The following is a 19,584-nucleotide window of genomic DNA, read 5'->3' as shown; positions in this document are numbered from 1 at the left end:
AAACTTATAGTGACATTTTTTGCTTGTAGACGTTAATCTTAAACCACCACAAATTTTTACAGTATCTTCAAACGTGGTAAAAAACAACAAAAATGTCTTCTATATTTTCATATATTGAATCAATTATTTAAATAGACCGCAACAAAGGGCTGGACGTATGACTGAAAAATGTATCAGTTGCAATATTTATTTGTCGTTATTGACATTTATAATTGTTTTTTTTTTCTATTCAAAATAAGGATTAGGAAAACAAAAGGCTGATAGTGAATAGTGATGCTACTGAAACGTAAACAAAACAAGTAGAGCATGGCGCAGAACTCTTGCTATTGTTATGAAAACCATAAAGCCTCACTCGCAAATGATTCACAGCCACGCGATATCCGGTCCACAGCTTTACAAGCAAAGTATCTAAGGATTCGCGGCGGATTTTGTATCGGTTGACGAGTCTGCTACCGATACGGTCGTTTAGCTCCCCTTGAAAAAATCGGTTTTTTTTGTCCCACCCTTACTAAAAACTAGCCAACAGAAGGTGCTAGAGCTGCGCAAATAGAAATCAATCTTTTTTTTAAAAAACAAAAAAAGATGTGCTGCTTTTAATATCGTGACATGACGACGATATATTGTGGAAGTTTTAATATCGCGATATCACGATATTGCCGTTATCATTACATCCCTAGATGATAACGATGATGAGGGACTGATAAACATCATTCATTTAGAGCGCGCGAATAATGACGTTGCGCTGCTGTGCTTCAAGCGAGTGAAGGTGTCGAGGGAAATATTGAGCTTCACATTAGGCAACCATGATTACAAGTTCCATCAGGGTGCAAATTCAATATTTAGTTTCATTTGCAGTGCAGGAAATGAGACAAACATAACATAAAGCAGGGATGTGATTATTAGTTTACTTGGATTTTGGAGTGTTGTGGCTGCACAGCACGGCAATTAAAAGTTTCAGGATTCATTTTTTTTTTTTGCCTCATAAAGCAGGCAGACCTTGACAGGGTCATTTGTTGCTCCCGGACACACCGTACCCACTCCATTCCCTTCATCCAACTCACCTTTTTCTTCGCTTCTGTCCTTATCCTCTGCTACAGTCCTTTGCCCAGGGCCACAATATGTGACCCCGCCTCATCTTTTGACCTTTCATCCTTCCACTTCCACTTCTACTGCCGCATACACCTCAGAGCTTTCAATACAGCCGAGACCCATTTAAAAATAAATGTGTTTTCTCTCCGCTGCCAACTGCTTTTGTTCATGCACAACTAACCTTCAACGGTGACGTTGTCCACCGACAGCTGCAGGCTCTTGCCTCGTCGCACCACCTTCACCGTGTGCCACTCGTTATCGTTCAGCTTCTGGCCCGCAAATAGCGTCTCGGGTCCTTTGCCTGTGGTTGAGCGAGGAAGTGAAATCACGGCATTGCAGGAATTACGTGCGCGTGTGTGTGTGTGCACGTGTGAGAATGTGAGTGCTCCTTAACACGCATGGTTTTTCTGTACAGTCGGTGACAAAGGAAGTAGGGAAAACCCAGAAAAGTTGATGCGAGTTTTTCCAACATACATACTGGAACATATTACTAATTAAAGGAGAATCTACCCCAATTTTTTTTTTTTTTGACAATATGTTCTATGCAGCCCCACATTATGGTATTCTGGTTAAGCAGCAAAATCCAGCAGTTTTTATCTATCTCAGGAGGCGGCCATATTGCCACTTGCTGTCGACGGAAGATGACATCAATGTTGCTCAGGGTTTAGTCAATGACCAATCACAGCTTACCTGTTTTCTGAAGCTGTGCTATGATTGGTTGTTACCTGAGACCTGAGCAACATTGATGTCATGATCTTCAGTCGTCAGTCAGCAAGTGGCAAAATGGCCTCCCTCTAAGATGGATAAAAACGGCTGGATTTTGCTTCATAACTCTTATTCCACAAAAGTAATATTCATGTTTAGATTAGTGAGGTCACATATTATAGTCAATAAATGTTTAAGGTTGACTTCCACTTTAAAAATAAATAACTAAATCACCAAGCATATAAAAGGTGCTTCAAACTAATGAAAAATCAAGTTGTTCTCTTCACTCTGGGCGTGTCTGCTGAATGCGCTGAAATCATTCCTAAACTCAACTGTCAATCAAGTATGACTTCTACAACTTACAAGATTGATACTACATCTTCTACTACAATGATTCTTAACATTGTTGGAAGTACTGAACCCCACTAGTTTCCTACGCACATTCACTGAACCCTTCTTTACTGAAATATATGGGGGGGGTTTTCAATGCCTTTTCATCGAATCTGGGTCTCTTCAGAAAGTGTTGTGTTCTTGTATTCCCCATCTCTACAAAACATTCTTTTAGTTTATCTAGATAGCTAGTTGTGCTGGACTAGAATTGCTCGGTATTGCGAATGATGCAGTTAGGACGCTGACTCCCATAACTCAACTCAACTCTATATATTTTATGGCGCACTTTAAAACAATTACCACTGCTTTTTTTGTTTGTTTGTTTGTTTGTTTGTTTAGATGGAACCCAGGGGCAGCAAATACAGTCCAATGAAAACAGCAGAGGCCCCAGAATTGAACCCTGTGGAACACCATAGGTTCCCTGATATTGTGAATTAATATTGCACATATTCATGTGGCAACTTTTTTCCTTTGCTCAACATATTTAGTAAAAAAGGATTATGTCCAATAATAAAGAAATCACACGATGTACCATCACAACAGCCACAAGTGTGGCACACCGACCAGTAGTCACAGATTCCGATACCACGAGTATTTTTGATACATAAAATTTGCCAATAATAAAAAAAAAAATGATCCCAAGAAATCATTTTGTTTCTTAAAATTGCATGAAATTAAAGGCATTTTTTATTCTTGTAATTTAAAACAATCACAAGAGGGCTGGTAGAGCCAACGTCGCGAGTACAGATACCTTTAAAAACAAAAAAACAAAACAAAAAAAACAAAAAAACATTGGCCCGATACCACTCGACCATCCCTAGAAGAGACCTTAAGCATTGTGTGCTGTGCTGAACATATTGTCAAATAAATGTGCCAAAATCACACGTGGGCCACAAGGGCTGGCAGCCAGGCTGAGAGTAATGATCAAAACAACAATGGCACACAACAAGAGGGGCCCTGGGCACTTCCTGGCAAGGCGGCAGCTGAGCCAGCCGGGTGACTCACGGTCACACATGGCGGCGGGAAGGAGGTGGTGGTGTCGACATTTGTCAGGGCCACTCAAGCATATGCAGGCGGCATGTCGAGAGCGGAGGAGTCACGGGTAACTGCGGGGGGCGGCGCCAAGTCAAAAGGTCGACGTTTGCTCGGAGGGAGGTTTTGATGCTGCTAAGCTAACACGACAGTTTGGAAAACAAATAGTGGTTCAAACAAGAGGAATAGACCTTAACCCTGGTCAACAGGCTGGAAATAAGTCATCTCAAGCAAATACCTTCCGAGCCAGACAGACGCTATCGTCAAAGCGGCGAAACGTGCACATGGGATTTATTTCCGTTCACCAGAAGCATTTCATCACCAGGTGATGAACCTCAGGCAGACAGCCCCGCTGTGCACTAGATTACCAGCTTGACGGTTCACAGTGGTTTTAAAAAGGAAATATGATTGTCTGCTGACAAAAAAGATGAGTAAACGAGCTGCCTCAATTAAATTACGTTTTTTTCTTTCTCCTTCTCGGCAAGCAGAGAGGGGAGCGATGAGTAGCAGTAGCTCGGAGGAGGGGGGGGAGGGAGCAAGATGAAAGAGGTATTGCAAACACAGATGCATTTTTGCTGTGTTGATAAATGTGCATTGTCCAAAAATAAAAATTGATGCCAACGGGAACTAGTTAGCCCCAAGGACAACATCAGTAGCACATGGGTCTGTCAGAAGAAGCATGCTAAATTTGTATTTATTTATTTTTTATTTATTTATTTCATTAATTATTTAAAACATTGTACAAGTTTTTTCTGTACCAAATATTCTATATTTTGTTTAAAAATAAAATAGATTGTATTTATATTTACCCAAATATTAAAAATATAAAAAATAACAATATAATATAATTTTAGAGCTGTAATTTTAATACTGTGACACTGTGAGATTTTTTCTCCTGCTAATCATACTACTTTGCACACACCTGGGGAAGTTGGTGCACACACAAAATACTTGAAATGCATTAGAAGATCTATACGCTCCATAAGGTCTAATCATAGTAATCAGATTTCAGATTCACCAAACGTAGACTTCACCTAGTTTAACGTGACGTCAGTATTTTTCTGCCCTCCGATTGGTTTATCAGCGCTAAATAGTCTTGAGATTTGGGTCGAGGAGGACAAAAGTTGCACAATATTAAAAAAAAAAATTGTTTCAAGACCAACTTTTCAAGAAAAACTGGACAGGTCGGTCAACATTGTAGCTGGCTAGCTTGTTTCACCAGAAAAAAAAAGATTTAGCCACTTACCGAGTAGCAACAACCAGCTAGTTATTGACAGTGAAATGTTTATGTCATATTAGATGAATATTGATCATGAACGAACTACTCTATCTTATTAACTTTTTAAGGACAGCAAGATAGCTACTAATGTCTTTGTACACTACTCCCACCAACTTCTAACAAGCACCATCATGCACATCTGTGTTTGCAGCCTAATCAGCATTACAATTAACAATGACTGCTGTAATGTTAAGTGGATTGCCCCGCAGGCATGCACTTAGCTTCACCTTGTTTGTTGTGCATCCCCCTCATGGCAGCGTTGACTTCCTGCTGCAAACTGTCACATACTCATTCACTCGTTCCGTCGCCCCCTAGTGGCGCTCAGAAGTTCAGCCACTGGCCCTGCTTGGCTATGAGGGCTCCCAAGTGCCAAGTCCACTTACAGCAGATGGGCCGGTTCTGCATGGTATCATGCTGGGCGACCTGGCAGCATATTAAACAGGAGTCTCCGAGCGGACCCGAGCATGCCAGGCACATACGCACTGTACTACAATTTAGGAATATTCAAATTGGATGGGCAGACGGTGAGCACATGAGCGCGCGCACGCAGCCCTCTGTTTCTAAATTGGGGAGGTTAATGGCCGTTTAGTCCTCACAACCTTCACACATGATTACACGAGGTCGGCTGGTGAGGAGGTTGAGGCCAAAACATCCCACTACCCATTTTGGAGTGAATAATGTTAACTCCTTAAGAAGTGTGTACACAAAATTAAAGGGCAGCAGTAACTAAACAAAAAAAGTATTTTTTTTTTCCTTTTCCGAGAATTTCTGATTAATATTACATTTGTGGAATATGAATAAATTAGCTAAATCCACCAATTTGTATCCATCTCAGTGTCATGTCTGGGGTCACGTTTGAGTTCATGACCTGTTAAGTTGGTTTCACAACCGTGAGGTCAAGTGTCTGTTTTGTACTGATATAACAAGTGTCTGTTTTCAACTGATGTAACCATCATATAACCACCATCTAGTTTCAACTAGTTTTAGGCTATGTGATGTCAATCTTTAATCCTTTAGGTGATGTCTGGACCGATGTGATGTCGTGCTTTAGTCCTTTACTTGCTACAACCAATCAGATCGATTCACTGTCTGTAGGCACAGTCTGAGAATTGTGTGTGTTTTGCCGGATTATTGCTTTCTGTCCCTCTGTGCAACTCTCTTTGTTTCTCGTCTAGTCAAGTTTGTTTTACGCCTCTCGATGTGAATAAATAGTTAAAACCTTATTTGTGTCTGCTCTTTGGGATCCAACCTCCAGCACATGACACTCAGGGGCAGCTATTTTGCCACTTGCTGTCGATCAAAAATTAAAGTAAAAATAGGTGGCTTTTGATGCTTAATTCATATTCCACAAACACAATATTAATCAGAATATTGTGTTTAAACTAGTGGGGCCACAGGCGATATTGTAATAAATAAATAAAATAAAACAAAAATCCCTTTCTGCACAATACCTATGATTAAATGCATCAAATGACAATTAGTCCAGTCTCTGAAAAATATAAAATAAAAAAACAAAAACAAGCAAACAAAAAAACAACAACGACCTCACTGTATATTATTGTACTGCTGTAATGACAAATATAATGTAATCTGGGGGCAGTAAATTACATACAAACGTGCTGCAGAGGATATGTAATGTATGCCCTTAAATGTTATATTATCTGTCTTTGTTAATCCTCCATTTGTCTTTCTATATTTGTTGCTTCAAGGCTTACAACACCGCAACACTATTTGTTAGCCTGTCTTTTATTTGTTGGCATTTAGCTAAAGTGATTTTTCCAAGGAAAAGCTAGGTGGCTGTTTTAAATACACAAGGTGAAACTCTTTTTATTTGATGTTTAATTTGACACTAAACATGAACTCTGAGTGGGGGGAAAAAAACAAAAAAACAGTTTGATGTCTCTCTTTTTGAAAAAAATGTTTACTGTCTTCTGACCTGTTGCTTGTGAAGTGCGCTTGAATCAGCTTTTTTTGCTTGCAAGTCAAAGAAAAAGAATCGTCCGGAAGAAAGCTCAAATCTCAGTAAAGTAAAAACTTGTATTTATTTTTTTTTTTTTTTTACACAGAAAACCCACATGTCCCTACGGATGGTGAATAAACACACACAAAACAACATTTGTGAAATTAAATGAGTCTCCTTCCGGGCAAACACCTGTTCAGCTAAAATGGAACGTCGGCATGGTCTATGAAAATAAATCTCGAAACCCCAGTGGTCGAATGTTTGCATTAATGGCCGGCCACTTTGTTGAGCTGACTGCCAGATTTTAATATGCCCTGTTTCAAAAGTTGGACAGTTAGAAATACACGTGTGATTGAGTCAGGCTAGATCTAACCAAATGGTGCGTGCGCACACACAAACACGAGCGTACATTTTTCACTGACTTTTTACTGCTGTGCACAAGCTGCTTTGAGAGGGTTGAGAGTACAGCCAAGTGACCCATGAGGACTTGTTACATGTGTTTGTTTTTTTTTCCCCCTCGCCTCTTCTGCCACTAAAAGCAAAGGCCTGCAATGGTTACATAAGGCTGCACAAGTTAATGCGTTGTTGTCTTAACAAAAGACAGGATTTACTCTCCGCAGCTAGAAGGCCTCCCTTTTTGATGATAATGCCATTTGGCTCCTATCTTAAGATATCACATTTTCCATCTCGGGCACATTGCCGCCGGTCTAATGAAAGCTGTGTGCTCGATGTGTGTGTGCACAAAAGCCATCCACAAAATCCACTCTGTCAGAAAACATTGGAATAAGAAAAAGCGTTCATCATTAATTTTAGAGGGTTGTCACTAGGGTGGTCCTTGGAAAAACTGGGGCATATTGTATGTGGTCATGATTGAATAGGAGTGGGGGGGTTGTTTACACTGGCAAACATCATTGATTTAGCATAGCATCACTTGGCTAAATAACTGCCTCCGATATCTCCCGAATGCAAATGGCCACCGCCGCAAGACATTCTCGGCACTGCTCGGTGAAAGCAGGGAATTAATCCTACTTCACACGCTTCATAAATCCGAGTTGATTCATGATTTCAGCCACTTTTCCTCTGCCATCTTGTCCCTCCAGATGAGACAGGCCTCGTTACACTCACTGTGTTAAGATCAACCCGTCTGCGATGCCTTGTAACATTGTAGTGATTGACTTGGCCATTGAATAACATTAGACTTCTTTGTCGGAAAAAAACTTTGGGTCATTGTCCATCAGCACTGTGAAGCGCCGTCCAATGAGTTCTAACCGTTTGACTCCATTTTTTTTACCCATTACCTATTATTACCTAACATCTTGAGTCTAATTTTTGGCCACTTCTCCAGGTGTGCCTAACGACATGGCCAGGATCGTTAGAAAATAAAGGGGGCTTTTTTCCTGTACATCTGTTATCGATCCGAGTATCACATTAGTCCTTTTCCAGTCACCGGTGGAACCAAGAGGCAGTAAATAGCGATCAAAAGCTCCTCTTACGCTGACCCATCATTGACCTATGAGCCATTTTTCAACCTTCACGCTCGTGCTGGAGCTTATTAGTTGACTGCAGGTGTCTACTCGTCTATAAATCAAATAATCAAATAAATCCTGAATGCATTAAAGAATGCTAATTGAATATAAAGCCAGTTAGGACTCTGAGGTCTGCAGACGGTTCAAATAGTATGGCCTAGAGTTTCAAGCAAACATGGTGAAGAGGCATTTTGCTGTTATGCTGCACACAAATGATATAAGTGGGCAACAAAAGTAAATTATCTTAAATCCAGGTTTACTTTACTCATTAAGGTATTTTTTATATTAATTTCACTGTATGTTTTTTTTCATAATTATTGAAACCTTTCTTTAGACATTTTAGAAAGTCTTCTGTTAACTTGTTCAAATGCTGTCATTGTACATCCATCCATCCATTTTCTTAACCGCTTTTCCTCACTAGGGTCGTGGGGATGCTGGAGCCTATCCCAGCTGGCTTTGGGCAGTAGGCGGGGGACACCCTGGACTGGTTGCCAGCCAATCGCAGGGCACACAGAAACGAACAACCATCTACACAAGCACACCTAGGGACAATTCGGAGCGCCCAATTAACCTGCCGTGTGTGTTTTTGGAATGTGGGAGGAGATCGGAGTACCCGGAGAAGACCCACGCGGGCACGGGGAGAACATGCAAACTCCAACCAGGAAGGCCGGAGCCTGGACTCGATCTTGCGTCCTCAGTACTGGGAGGCGGACGTGCTAACCACTCAACCAACTACCATGCTGCCGTACTTTTGAATGTTGTTAGCTGTTGTATTTGTAAATGCTTCTAGGTGTTTCCGAAACACATTGAGTTGCCTTAAAATGTGCTATATAAAGCGAGCGGTAGTTTTACCTGTTATCCGTAAGTCAAAACAATACACAGTTTAATTACCTGGAAAACAAATGATGGTGATTCTCCCATTCCGAGCCTGGTGATTATTTATGACATCAATTTAAATATTTTCAAAAAGGTTCAGTCTCCTCTGCTGGCGCGTAGATTTGAGAGTTATTATGCAAGGAGAATATTATCGGCCAACTCCATCGTATGTGGCCTGGAGTGGTGGGAGATCAAATGAGCATTAAATAAAAAATGGCTGGCCTCCATTGGAGCGTTAAATTGCCTTAACAAATCAAAACCCAATTCAAGCGTCTCCAAAATACATTACACACAAGTCGAAATCTAACGCTGATGGGTGTTCTGTTCTCAGTGCAACTTTTGCACATATTTGCACAACGATATCTATTGGACACGATCTGTCCCCGAGAAGATCACCATGGCAACAAATTAACTCTATTCTCGCATCCAAATCCTTGTAAAACGGTGACTGTCGACCTTAGAAATACATTTCATAGAGTTGATTTAATGGCGCTGATGAATGACAAAATGAAAACGGAAAAAAAAGTGAGAGCATGAGAATAAAATAAATATTAATGAAACAGCGGCCACGACAAATTTTGCATTCACTCCACATTAAATTCTGCAAAGCATTATCACGATGCAAAAAGGCTGCAGAGCACGCAATGCGCCATCACTAAATAAATGATACTTGCATTGTGTTACGTGTGTTAGCGGCTGCGAGCACGTAGTGGAGGAACATCACACAGATGTCAAGAAGGTATTACATCACACCTGTATTGCAATATACAGCGGATCCTCGGTTTTCCTGATTATTCCGATCCAGAAAGTCTGACTAAATCCAAATACTTCTCAAAAGAAAGTAGTACCAAGCCTCCTATCCTGTTTGGCATATGGATTAAAATAAATCCTCAAAAATTAAATCATATATTTGGTCGTTTAAAAAAAAACAAGGTCACACAGCAGCCGTATTTCACACCACTAAGAATGAGCTGCTAAACTGATACTATCACACCCTGACCTGACTCTAAATTGAGGTCTTTGAAGTGTTTTATTTTGCAGCAGCCCTACAAAAGAATGCATGTCATTTCCAGCCTCTTCTCACACATATTTCCTATACAGTGTATGACTAACTGACCCATAAAAAGGTGCTCAGTCAAGTTGGTAAATAAGTAACATCAATTAGTCTCTCCTGTGAATAAATTAAATGACCTGGATATGGATGCTTTCCAAATGTGCAAGTTTATGGTTCTGTGCACCCTCAGAAGACAGTACAAGCTGTTGTCTGCCATTGTCTGACATCTAGTGGTAAACCTGAGTGGTGCATCATCTGAGTCAAGGCCTTCAGTTGACATTTGACTGCATCGAGCCTCACAGAGAAAAGGGTAAATAAATGAATAAATAAATAAATAAATATATACGAAAAAATGTAAATAAATAACTAAATAAGTAAATACATACATAAATAAATAAATAAACAAATAAATAAATACATGTAACGATTATATATGTGGAAAAACTATAATTTTTTCCCCCACCACTCTTTGTCACCGAGCTGGGCGTCCCCGCCACTTACCTGCATCACAAACAAAAAAACATTTCAATCCCCGAGAGGTCAAAAACAATGCCCGAAAGATCAATTAGCAGTTTGTGTGTGCGCGTGTATGTTACATCTTGCATGGTCGTGTCAAGTTGCCCTTTTCTGAAACAATGAGGGACGTTGAGAGATGAACTGAATTCATTTGAATGATTAATCGTTTTAATTGTGTTTGGATATCTATCATAGAAATGAGGCAGAGAGAAAATACATGCGGTTAAGAAGAAAGTCTGCAGAATAATTGGGGGGGATGGTATAATGAGGTGTCACTGATAATGAGATCAGGAGGGAGCAGAAAAGGGCCACCGCACTGAATTTGGATAAGATGATACATTTGAGTCATAAAAGTGGATAGAACAACTTACTGAGGCTACAGTCTATCCTGATACAATCTGGCGGGAAGAGAGAGCGTAATGGTGAGATCAAATCAAAAGAGCAAGAGAGAGAGAGAGAGAGAGAGAAAAGACATTTTACATCCTTCAAGGTACATTCTGCAGACAACCAAGTATTGCTCTGGGCCACCATCCGGGGACGGCTCTGAGTCAGGATCACCCTTTCACTTCATCAGCCCCCGTCCCACCCCCTCAAACGTTTCCAGCCACCGACGTGCAGAAGAAGGCAATATTGCACCACAGGGTCCCAATTTGCGCACCTCACACTCATACAAAGTATATACATATGGTCTAAACAGAGTGTGATAGAATGTGTGCGCAGTGAATGACGAGCGAAATGTAAATATAAGTCAATCTTGTTACAGACTCATTTTTCATATGTTGCTGCAATTAGAGCTGCAGCTGAAATCTTTCCTGTTAATGAAAGTTCAAGACTGCAGCTATTGAATATTTTGGTATTCCTATATCCTGCTGAAAATTCTATTGAATAATCGGGCATTTGGATAAAAATAAGAAATATATATATTTTTGCTTGTGTAAGAAACAAAAATATAACGATGCCTTTTTATAATACACATAATTCTAAGTCATTTTTTCAGATTTTTCAGGAAACACAAAACAATTGAACCATTTCCATCATGAGATGATTTTGGCAAATTATTTTTGTCATAAAAATGACTAAGGTAATTTTTTGAAGAGGTTGACGATAATTTTGTTATACATTAAAGATCCAGTGTGTAGTCCTTAGCGCCATCTAGTGGTCAAATAATAGCATTAGAAGCACACACTACGGTGACTCAGACAGACCACATTTCAAAAGCCTACCAAGCAATTCTTATTTTGCGTGAGCATACGAGCATCTCGGCGAGCGACGGCGACTTGGCAACCGTTGTAACAAGAGCGGCTAGTGGGATGAGCTAGCAAAAAAAAAAAAAAAAAAAAAAAACACCTAACAAAAGCTTGTGAGAGCAAAACAGAAGGTGACAAGCGAAGCGACGGGTCTGAATCACGGTGATGACCACCTGAAGGCCCCAACTGTGGAAGGTACGCGGTGGTCGTTTTAGCTCTTGTAAGGCAAGACTGCAACCCTGTAATATAATTCGGGACTACTAGACCTATGATTTTTATAAATATAAATATATATATACATATTCACCACTAGATGGAGCTAGGTATCACTGATTGTCCCTTTAAAAATACAGAAGAGAACACACACAACTTAATGATGAGCAGTTAGCATCGTTAGCATTTAGCGGCGAATCTGCGAACGCTGCGAGTCGCTAATGCTGGAACATGTGGGTAAAAAAAATAAAAATAAATAAAAAATCACCCTGCTGCATTTTATCCTGTCATCCATCTAAATGTCGAAAATGAATGGTGCACTTGCCTCCTGCAGCACTTTCGGAGACCCAAAAGAAACGTGACAAGAAAGGGTGATCTGCACACCCCAGCCGCTTCATTCCTGCTGCACACATATGGCAAAAGACCAATAATACAAATGCGATAAATATCATTGTAATTTGAGCACTAGCATTAAAGGTCATTTTTCTTGTGACTACTGTGTAGGATCTACACATTGTGCTTGCAGGTGAGAGCAGCTGAGTTGTGGTCTCGAGCTGTCAACCGCGACAGAATAGTGGACACAAACAGCCGGGGACCAGCGTCACAGCATAGAGGGCGTGGCCTAAAAGTTCATTCGAAGCCGCATTCAGATTTCCTATTAACATGTCCTGGTAGCTACTTCATTCTCACGACATGACATATACTTTTAGTGATCGAGCTGTGAGCAGGTCTCCTTGACAGTTTGATCCGAGGCCGCAGAAACACAAGCCATTGAAGGGATGAAAAGTTCCGTGGATGCGGTGGGTGGGAGGGTTTTGATGCGGATGGGCAGCAGAAAAGAAAAAATATAGAAGAGAGAGGAAGAAAATAATGTCCTCGTTTATTATATCTCCCTTATGTGGCGGTCAACTGTAAAAGTTATACTTTTTCGTTGTCTTAATACAACTCCTAGTCGGGCTGTTAACCGAAATTCAATTACAATTTCAACTAGAGCTGCGAGCAGCTATAAAGGGCCCTCGCAGCCCGGGCCACGTTGGGGTCCTTGCACGTTGGGGTACTTGCACGTTGGGGTACTGGCACGTTGGGGTACTGGCATATTGGAAGCAAAATTTCTTTGAAAATGGCATAATAAATGTTTACATGTAGAATATTTTTTTTGCCAGTGTCTGTCAAGCTCAACGGATTTTGGTGATTGTTAAGACCTGCAAAAATCAGCGTCCTTATTTATTTTTAGGCAATGAGTTGCCCTGATTGGTATTTTTTTGTAAAAGTGTATATACACATCATCGCTCGTTGTACTCATTGCACAATGTTTACTTTTATTGTCCAAAGGGGCAATCAAAAATTAATAAAACAAAATGGAAACGTACATACGTTTGGATCGGTGTGAAGCCAGTGAACAATTTGAGTGGTGGAAACTAAAAGAATATTCATAAATGACTTACTTATCACACTTAGAATGAGTGTACATTTTTTGTACAAAATACCGTATGTGGGGTATTTTTTAAAATTTTTTTATATAAGCCTCAACGGCTAGGTGGCGCTGTAATTATAACTGAATGTTGTCATAGAGATACCTTCAGGCCTTGATTATAAGCATACATGTCAAGTGTGGGATTTTTTTTGGAGCATGTACCGTGGAGTTATTAAGCATATCCTTCATTCACGATATTGCTTTTAATGTCCATAGAGGCTATCAAAAATAAATAAAAATATATATATGTTTGGATAAGTCTGATGCCGGTGAACATTTTGAGTGGTGGAAACTAAAAGAATATTCATAAATGACTTCGTTATCACACTTAGAATGAGTTTACATTTTTTGTACAAAATACCGTATGTGGGGTATTTTTTTTTCATGCCTCAAGGGCTAGGTGGCGCTGCATATATAACTGAATGTTGTCATAGAGATAACTTCAGGCCTTGACGATAAACATACATGTCAAGTTTGGGATTTTTTGGAGCATGTACCGGGGAGTTATCAAGCATATCCTTTTTCATTGCGAAACACAAATTTTGATGCCCCGCCCTCATCATATAGTATTTCGAAAAGTCAAAATTTTTCCGCCTGTCGTTGGCTCAGGTCTTGACATGGTCCAGGCCAAGTCTTAACTCAGTCGGATGAAACGTGTAGGAGAGGTGGGCAAAAGTCTGCCCCCTGTGAATGTGCAAAAATCGTCAAAAATGGGACATTCAAAAATTCGTAGCTCACTTCCTGTTCATTTTAGCATATGGGTACAAGAGACTTTTTTGTAGGTCTTGGGCTCCCTCATACACCTGAAAATATTCGTCGTTCTTGCTTAAACGTACAACCGGGGCTGCTTCGTTAAAAATTTCGAGGGGGCGCTATTGAGTCATTTTTGTAAAAATAGCACAATCAACAATAAAATATTGCTCATTTTACCAGGCCAGATGTGTGTGCCAAGTTTCAGGAGTTTCTGTGCATGTTTAGACCCTCAAAACTGGCGTTGTTTTCTTGGCGAACAGCGCTTAGCCACGCCCACAGCAATTCGCGAAAACTCACAAACTTCGTGTTGTGACATCATGAAGGCCGAAACCCTCATCTGAGCAAATATGAGGTAGGTCCAGTTAACGTGTTTGGAGAAAAACGTAGAAGAAAATTCGTAAGAAAAAAAATTGCCACTAGGTGGCGCTATCAGTTAGATGAAATGTAAGTTAGTAGATGTCTTTAGAGCTGGACTCTCATCAAATGTGTGAAATTTTGAGAAGATAGGATCATCTCGGTCAAGTTAATGCAGCTTTTATTGTCACGAAAAATCTTCAGACTTTGCGTCACCGTAGCGGCCACGCCCTTTGGCGAAAAGTTACAATATTCGGTGTGGGGCATCATCAACATCTTAATGCTTTTCTGACCAATTTTCAACTGGATCCCTTCAACGAGCTCAGCACAGTAGCTAAAAACGTAAAGTATGACATTTATTGTAACCACTAGGTGGCGCTATATGTATAACTGAATTTTGTCATATAGATGTTTTCAGGCCGTGACTATTACGTTGCCTGAGAAGTTTGAGATTTTTTGGAGCTTGTACATGGGAGTTATTCAGCATTTGCTCTTTCTGGACAAATGAAATTTTAAAGGCAATATTTGATGCCCCGCCCCCGTCATATAGTATTTCGAAAAGGCAAGACTTTTTGCCCAGCTGTTCTCTTAGGTCTTGAGATGATAAATACCAAGTTTGAAGTCAATGGGATGAAAAATGTTTGCATAGGGGGAAAAAGCATGACCACAGTGAATGTGCCAAAATAGGCCAAAATTGGACATTAAAAAATTCATAGCTCACTTCCTGTACATTTTAGCTACATGGTCCCAATAGACTTTTTTGTGCGTCTCGGGGTGCTACACGTGCCTGCCAATTTTCGTTGCTCTAGCTCAAACGTGCCGGGCTTGGTTTTTATTTTTCTATGCTAGGGGGCGCTATAGAGTCGCGTTGTTATAACGACTTCATAATATCAAATTTTTCGCCGGACCTGAGGAGTGTGCAAAGTTCGGTGAGTTTTCGTGAATATTTAGGTACCCAAAATCGCGATTGTTTGCGGAGAATAAAGAAGAAGAAGAAGAATAATAATAATAATAATAATAATAATAATAATAATAATAATAATAATTTTTACAAAAACAATAGGGACCTCGCAGCGGTCGCTGCTCGGGCCCTAATTATTACACTCCACAATTACAAAATCTGCATATTCGTAAAAATAAATAAATAAATAAATAAATAAATAAATAAATAAAGATTATTTATACAATTTTTGAACATTTAAATTTATACATTTACACCATTTGGTTAATTATCGTGTTAACTCATTCACTGCCAGCCCAGTAAAAATGGATCTTTGACGTAGCTCGATTATGGGGAAAATAATATTCATGATTATTTTGGCAAAAGTTGAAATCATGATTATTCAAACGGTTATTTATGTTTTGGCACAAAACAAGAAAATGTTTAAGCGTTTAAAAATATTAGGACCAAATAAAAAAAAAAAAATAGAAACACTATTATTAAGTTTTTGACCAAACATGATTTATAATAATATATATTTATTTATGTTGGCAAAAAATGTGAAAGTTGGAGTGCAGCATATGCACTGTGCAGTAGGGCAATATATATATATATTTTTTTGGTACAAAACAAGAAAATTTTTAAACATAAAAAAACAAATAAAAAAATATTAAGACAAATAAAATTATTTGAAACACTATATTTATGTAAGTTCCTTTTGGATGAAAAAAAAAATCCAATTAGTTATTTTAAAATTTAAAAAAGGTGCAAATGTATAAATTTAAACAACACAATAGTCTTTTTAAGTTTATGATCATGCTGATTTTGTAATTGTGGAGTGTAATAATTGAAATGATAATTGAGTTGAAATAGTTTAAACATTTTCTTGTTTTGTACCAAAAAATAAATGATCATCCTACTGCACAGTGCACATGCTGCACTCCAACTTCAAGTTTTTGCCAACATAAATAAATAAATAAATAAATATTATTATTAATGCATATATATTGCTATAAATTATGTTTGGTCCAAAACAGAACTTATATAATTATAGTGTTTCTATTTTTTTTTTTAAATTGGTCTTAATATTTTTAAATGTGTACATCTTCTTGTTTTGTACCAAAAAGTAAACACTCGTTTGAATAATCGTGATTTTAGTCATTGCCAAACTAATGGTGATTATTATTTTTTCCATAATCGAGCATCCCTAACTTCTAGTGGGAAGATGCTTTGGAGCATTCGGATAGTTCTCATAAAAAAATGGAGGAGCTGTGATGTGATAAGAAAAAAATAAAAAGGAGGTGAGAGGCAAAAGTGGCCAAAACAGCTTTCCATCAGGAAATCGCTTCCATCAGACAGACAAGCTGATCCTGGTTTTTGCCGACATCTAGTGGTCAAAAGAGGGAGTACTTCTCCCCCCCTCATGTGAGCACTTGTGCCAGTAGATCGAAATAAGTCATTGAAATGTGAAGATGAGAAGGTCAGGGATGGAAGGATGGCGAGGTTGATGAGGAATGACGGCGGCCTACCGAGGTTGACGGTGAGCTTGACGCGGCCCCCGTCGAGCTCCAGCCGCAGGGTGTCCGCCGACTCCTTGGAGGTGCTGGCCACAAGCAGGCCGTAGGCGCGCTGAGACATGAAGCGTAGCGCCACGTCCTCGGCCTCCGTGTGCATGGTGACGGGCATGATGATCTTCAGGTACATGCTGCCGTCGTAGCTCAGCACTGTCGCCTCTGCGCGGACAGAAAGACACAATTAGTATAGGAGAAAAATGTGAGTGAGACGTGATCAACACTAGACCCCAAAACCAAATAAATATTATAAAATATGACACTTGATGAAAACAAAGCTGACACACACAAAATTGACTCAGATCATTTAAGTGTCTGATCCTGAAGTAACAAACATAACCACTGGATGGCAGAAAATTCTCACCAAAACAATCATCCATCCATCCCTTCAAAAATGAAGACGTTTCATCCTGACATGAAAATAAATCTTGCTCAAACCGCCAAACTGATTGGGCCTCAAATGTACCATCCCTTGTAACCGTATGCACGTGTTATTCCATAATTAGTATCGTCGTAAGATATCAATGGAAGATGAAGGTCAAGGGTAAACTAAGAAGGTAAATGCAACCGCAACCAAATCACTCGATATAATCAGCCCAGAAATTTAAAACCACAGAAAATATTAACTTATATTTACTACAACACACATCTTACCTCATCCTATCTATGCCAGCGACGTAGAGTGACCAACTAAGTAGCAATAATTGAATTCACGATGGAATACAACACCTCTGCAACTATATGACACGCTGTCTGAACAAATTAAAAACATAAAATAATACTAATCTGTGTTTAGAATCACTGAAAATGTAGTCCTACTAGCCTCATATTGCAGTCACCAGTCAGAGCCAAATCAAACTGAGATTTTCTGGAGACATATTTCCAATGTTACAATATGGGCCAAGTGCGACGTAAACGGCACAGCCAGATTTAGCTGTCGGGACAGAACAAAAAAGGTTGGACAATGGTGAGTGCATTGCCTTGTTTACAGCTATTGAGCTGTCAAGCAAGATAGCATTTAGCATTAGCTAAAGTAAAAACACAACCACATTGTCGAACGATTTATAGTTACCAATGAGAATATTTGATTTGTGTGACTGCTAATAGCAACAAGCATGCTGGGAAAGCCTTTGTATGATTATAAAGTTAGTCAGCTAAGTAGTGCACTGAAAGTGTTGTTAATAGGTTTCAAATAAGATCGCTAACAGGAAGTAGCGTGTTAGCTAGCCAAAAATATTGCTGACTAAAAGGTGTTTGATAAATGTGCCGTATAGTGTCATCACATTATGTTAGGGCTGGAAATTCGATTTCGATTCGCAAGAGTTCAGTTTGATTAGATTTAGACTTTTTTTTCTGATTTGATTCACTTCAAAGAACATCGATTCTTCTTAAATATCAAGGACATGATGATAAAATCTCCACAAATAAAAGTTTTAACACGTGTTATATAATCACTTAAGTGTTATACAAGCTTTGAAAGCAAAAGGCTGAGATCAAAACATTTTCCATAATTGTAAATGTAATTTTTTTTTAATTTTGAATTGTCTAGAAGTGCAATAAGTCAGGTGTTTCATAAATGTAAAAAAATACTTTTCAATTCATGTGAGCAATAAATTTCAGGAAAACTAAGTTACAAAAAAATGTGGTCTTTTACTCTTTGACTGCCAAAAACGTTTAATAACAATTAGTAATATCACAATGTATGCCGCCATAAATGTTAAATGATGTCAACTAGGGGTGTTAAAAAAAAAAATCGATTCGGCGATATATCGCGATACTACATCGCGCGATTCTCGAATCGATTCAATAATCGGCAGAATCGATTTTTTTTTTTTTTTTTTTTTTTTTTTTTTTTTTTAAGGATTCACACCTTGAGCATGGAAGAATGTTATATGAACGGAACATTAAGCCTTAATATTTTATTTTAATGCTGTTCAAACATGAAACAGATTACAACCTCTATAAGACTGAAATTTCAGATAAATAAATAATACATTTTCATATAAATCTTACACTCTACAAGCTTACTGATTAGTATTTTCTAAATTTGAATGAAAAAAAATCGCAACAATCGACTTATAAATTCGTATCGGGATTAATCGGTATCGAATCGAATCGTGACCTGTGAATCGTGATACGAATCGAATCGTCAGGTACTAGGCAATTCACACCCCTAATGTCAACTATGTTTTTTGTTGTTGTTTTGTTTTTTAATCAATGGGCAGTTCACCGTCTAAGTGAAGCACGCGCTGCCTTGTCAATGAGTTGTGGAATCAAAAATCCTATGGCCAGCAGATGGCAGCATTGTATCTCTTTTAATTGGGCTCATTGCGTATGAAATTACAATGAAACATGATGAAATCTGATGAAATTGAACGTTTTCAAGGATGATGCAAATTATCAAAGCCTTTGTCACATAAAAGTTTTTTTTTTATGATAACGTGTGGCAGTGAAAGAGTTAAAATTCTATTTTTTAAGAGTTTATGGGGGAATATATTAAAATAATCAATTCATTGCTTTATGAATCAATATCGGGCTTGAAAAGGAAAATCTATTTGATATTGATATATATATATATATATTAGGGGTGTTAAAAAAATCGATT

The 19,584-nt window shown here is 38.8% G+C and overlaps 1 protein-coding gene across 6 annotated transcripts in view; it reads right to left on the bottom strand.

Moving 5' to 3' along the window:
- Positions 1-19,584, bottom strand: part of LOC144003105 (neurexin-2-like) — a 392,228-nt gene that overhangs the window by 159,422 nt on the left and 213,222 nt on the right. For 4 of the 6 annotated variants that reach the window (XM_077498936.1, XM_077498934.1, XM_077498935.1 and 1 more), the window contains 3 exons: positions 16,938-17,141; positions 10,799-10,825; positions 1,271-1,390 (listed from right to left, as the gene is read on the bottom strand). In XM_077498936.1, coding sequence (XP_077355062.1) covers positions 1,271-1,390; positions 10,799-10,825; positions 16,938-17,141 — 351 coding nt within the window. Of the gene's footprint in view, positions 1-1,270; positions 1,391-4,462; positions 4,610-4,722; positions 4,796-10,798; positions 10,826-16,937; positions 17,142-19,584 lie in introns of those variants that run through there. The other 2 variants (XM_077498939.1, XM_077498940.1) reach the window with 2 other exon arrangements.

Source organism: Festucalex cinctus, chromosome 16 (assembly GCF_051991245.1).
Source record: "Festucalex cinctus isolate MCC-2025b chromosome 16, RoL_Fcin_1.0, whole genome shotgun sequence".
Classification (NCBI taxonomy): Eukaryota; Metazoa; Chordata; class Actinopteri; order Syngnathiformes; family Syngnathidae; genus Festucalex; species Festucalex cinctus.
This window is presented reverse-complemented; position numbering and strand designations above follow the sequence as displayed.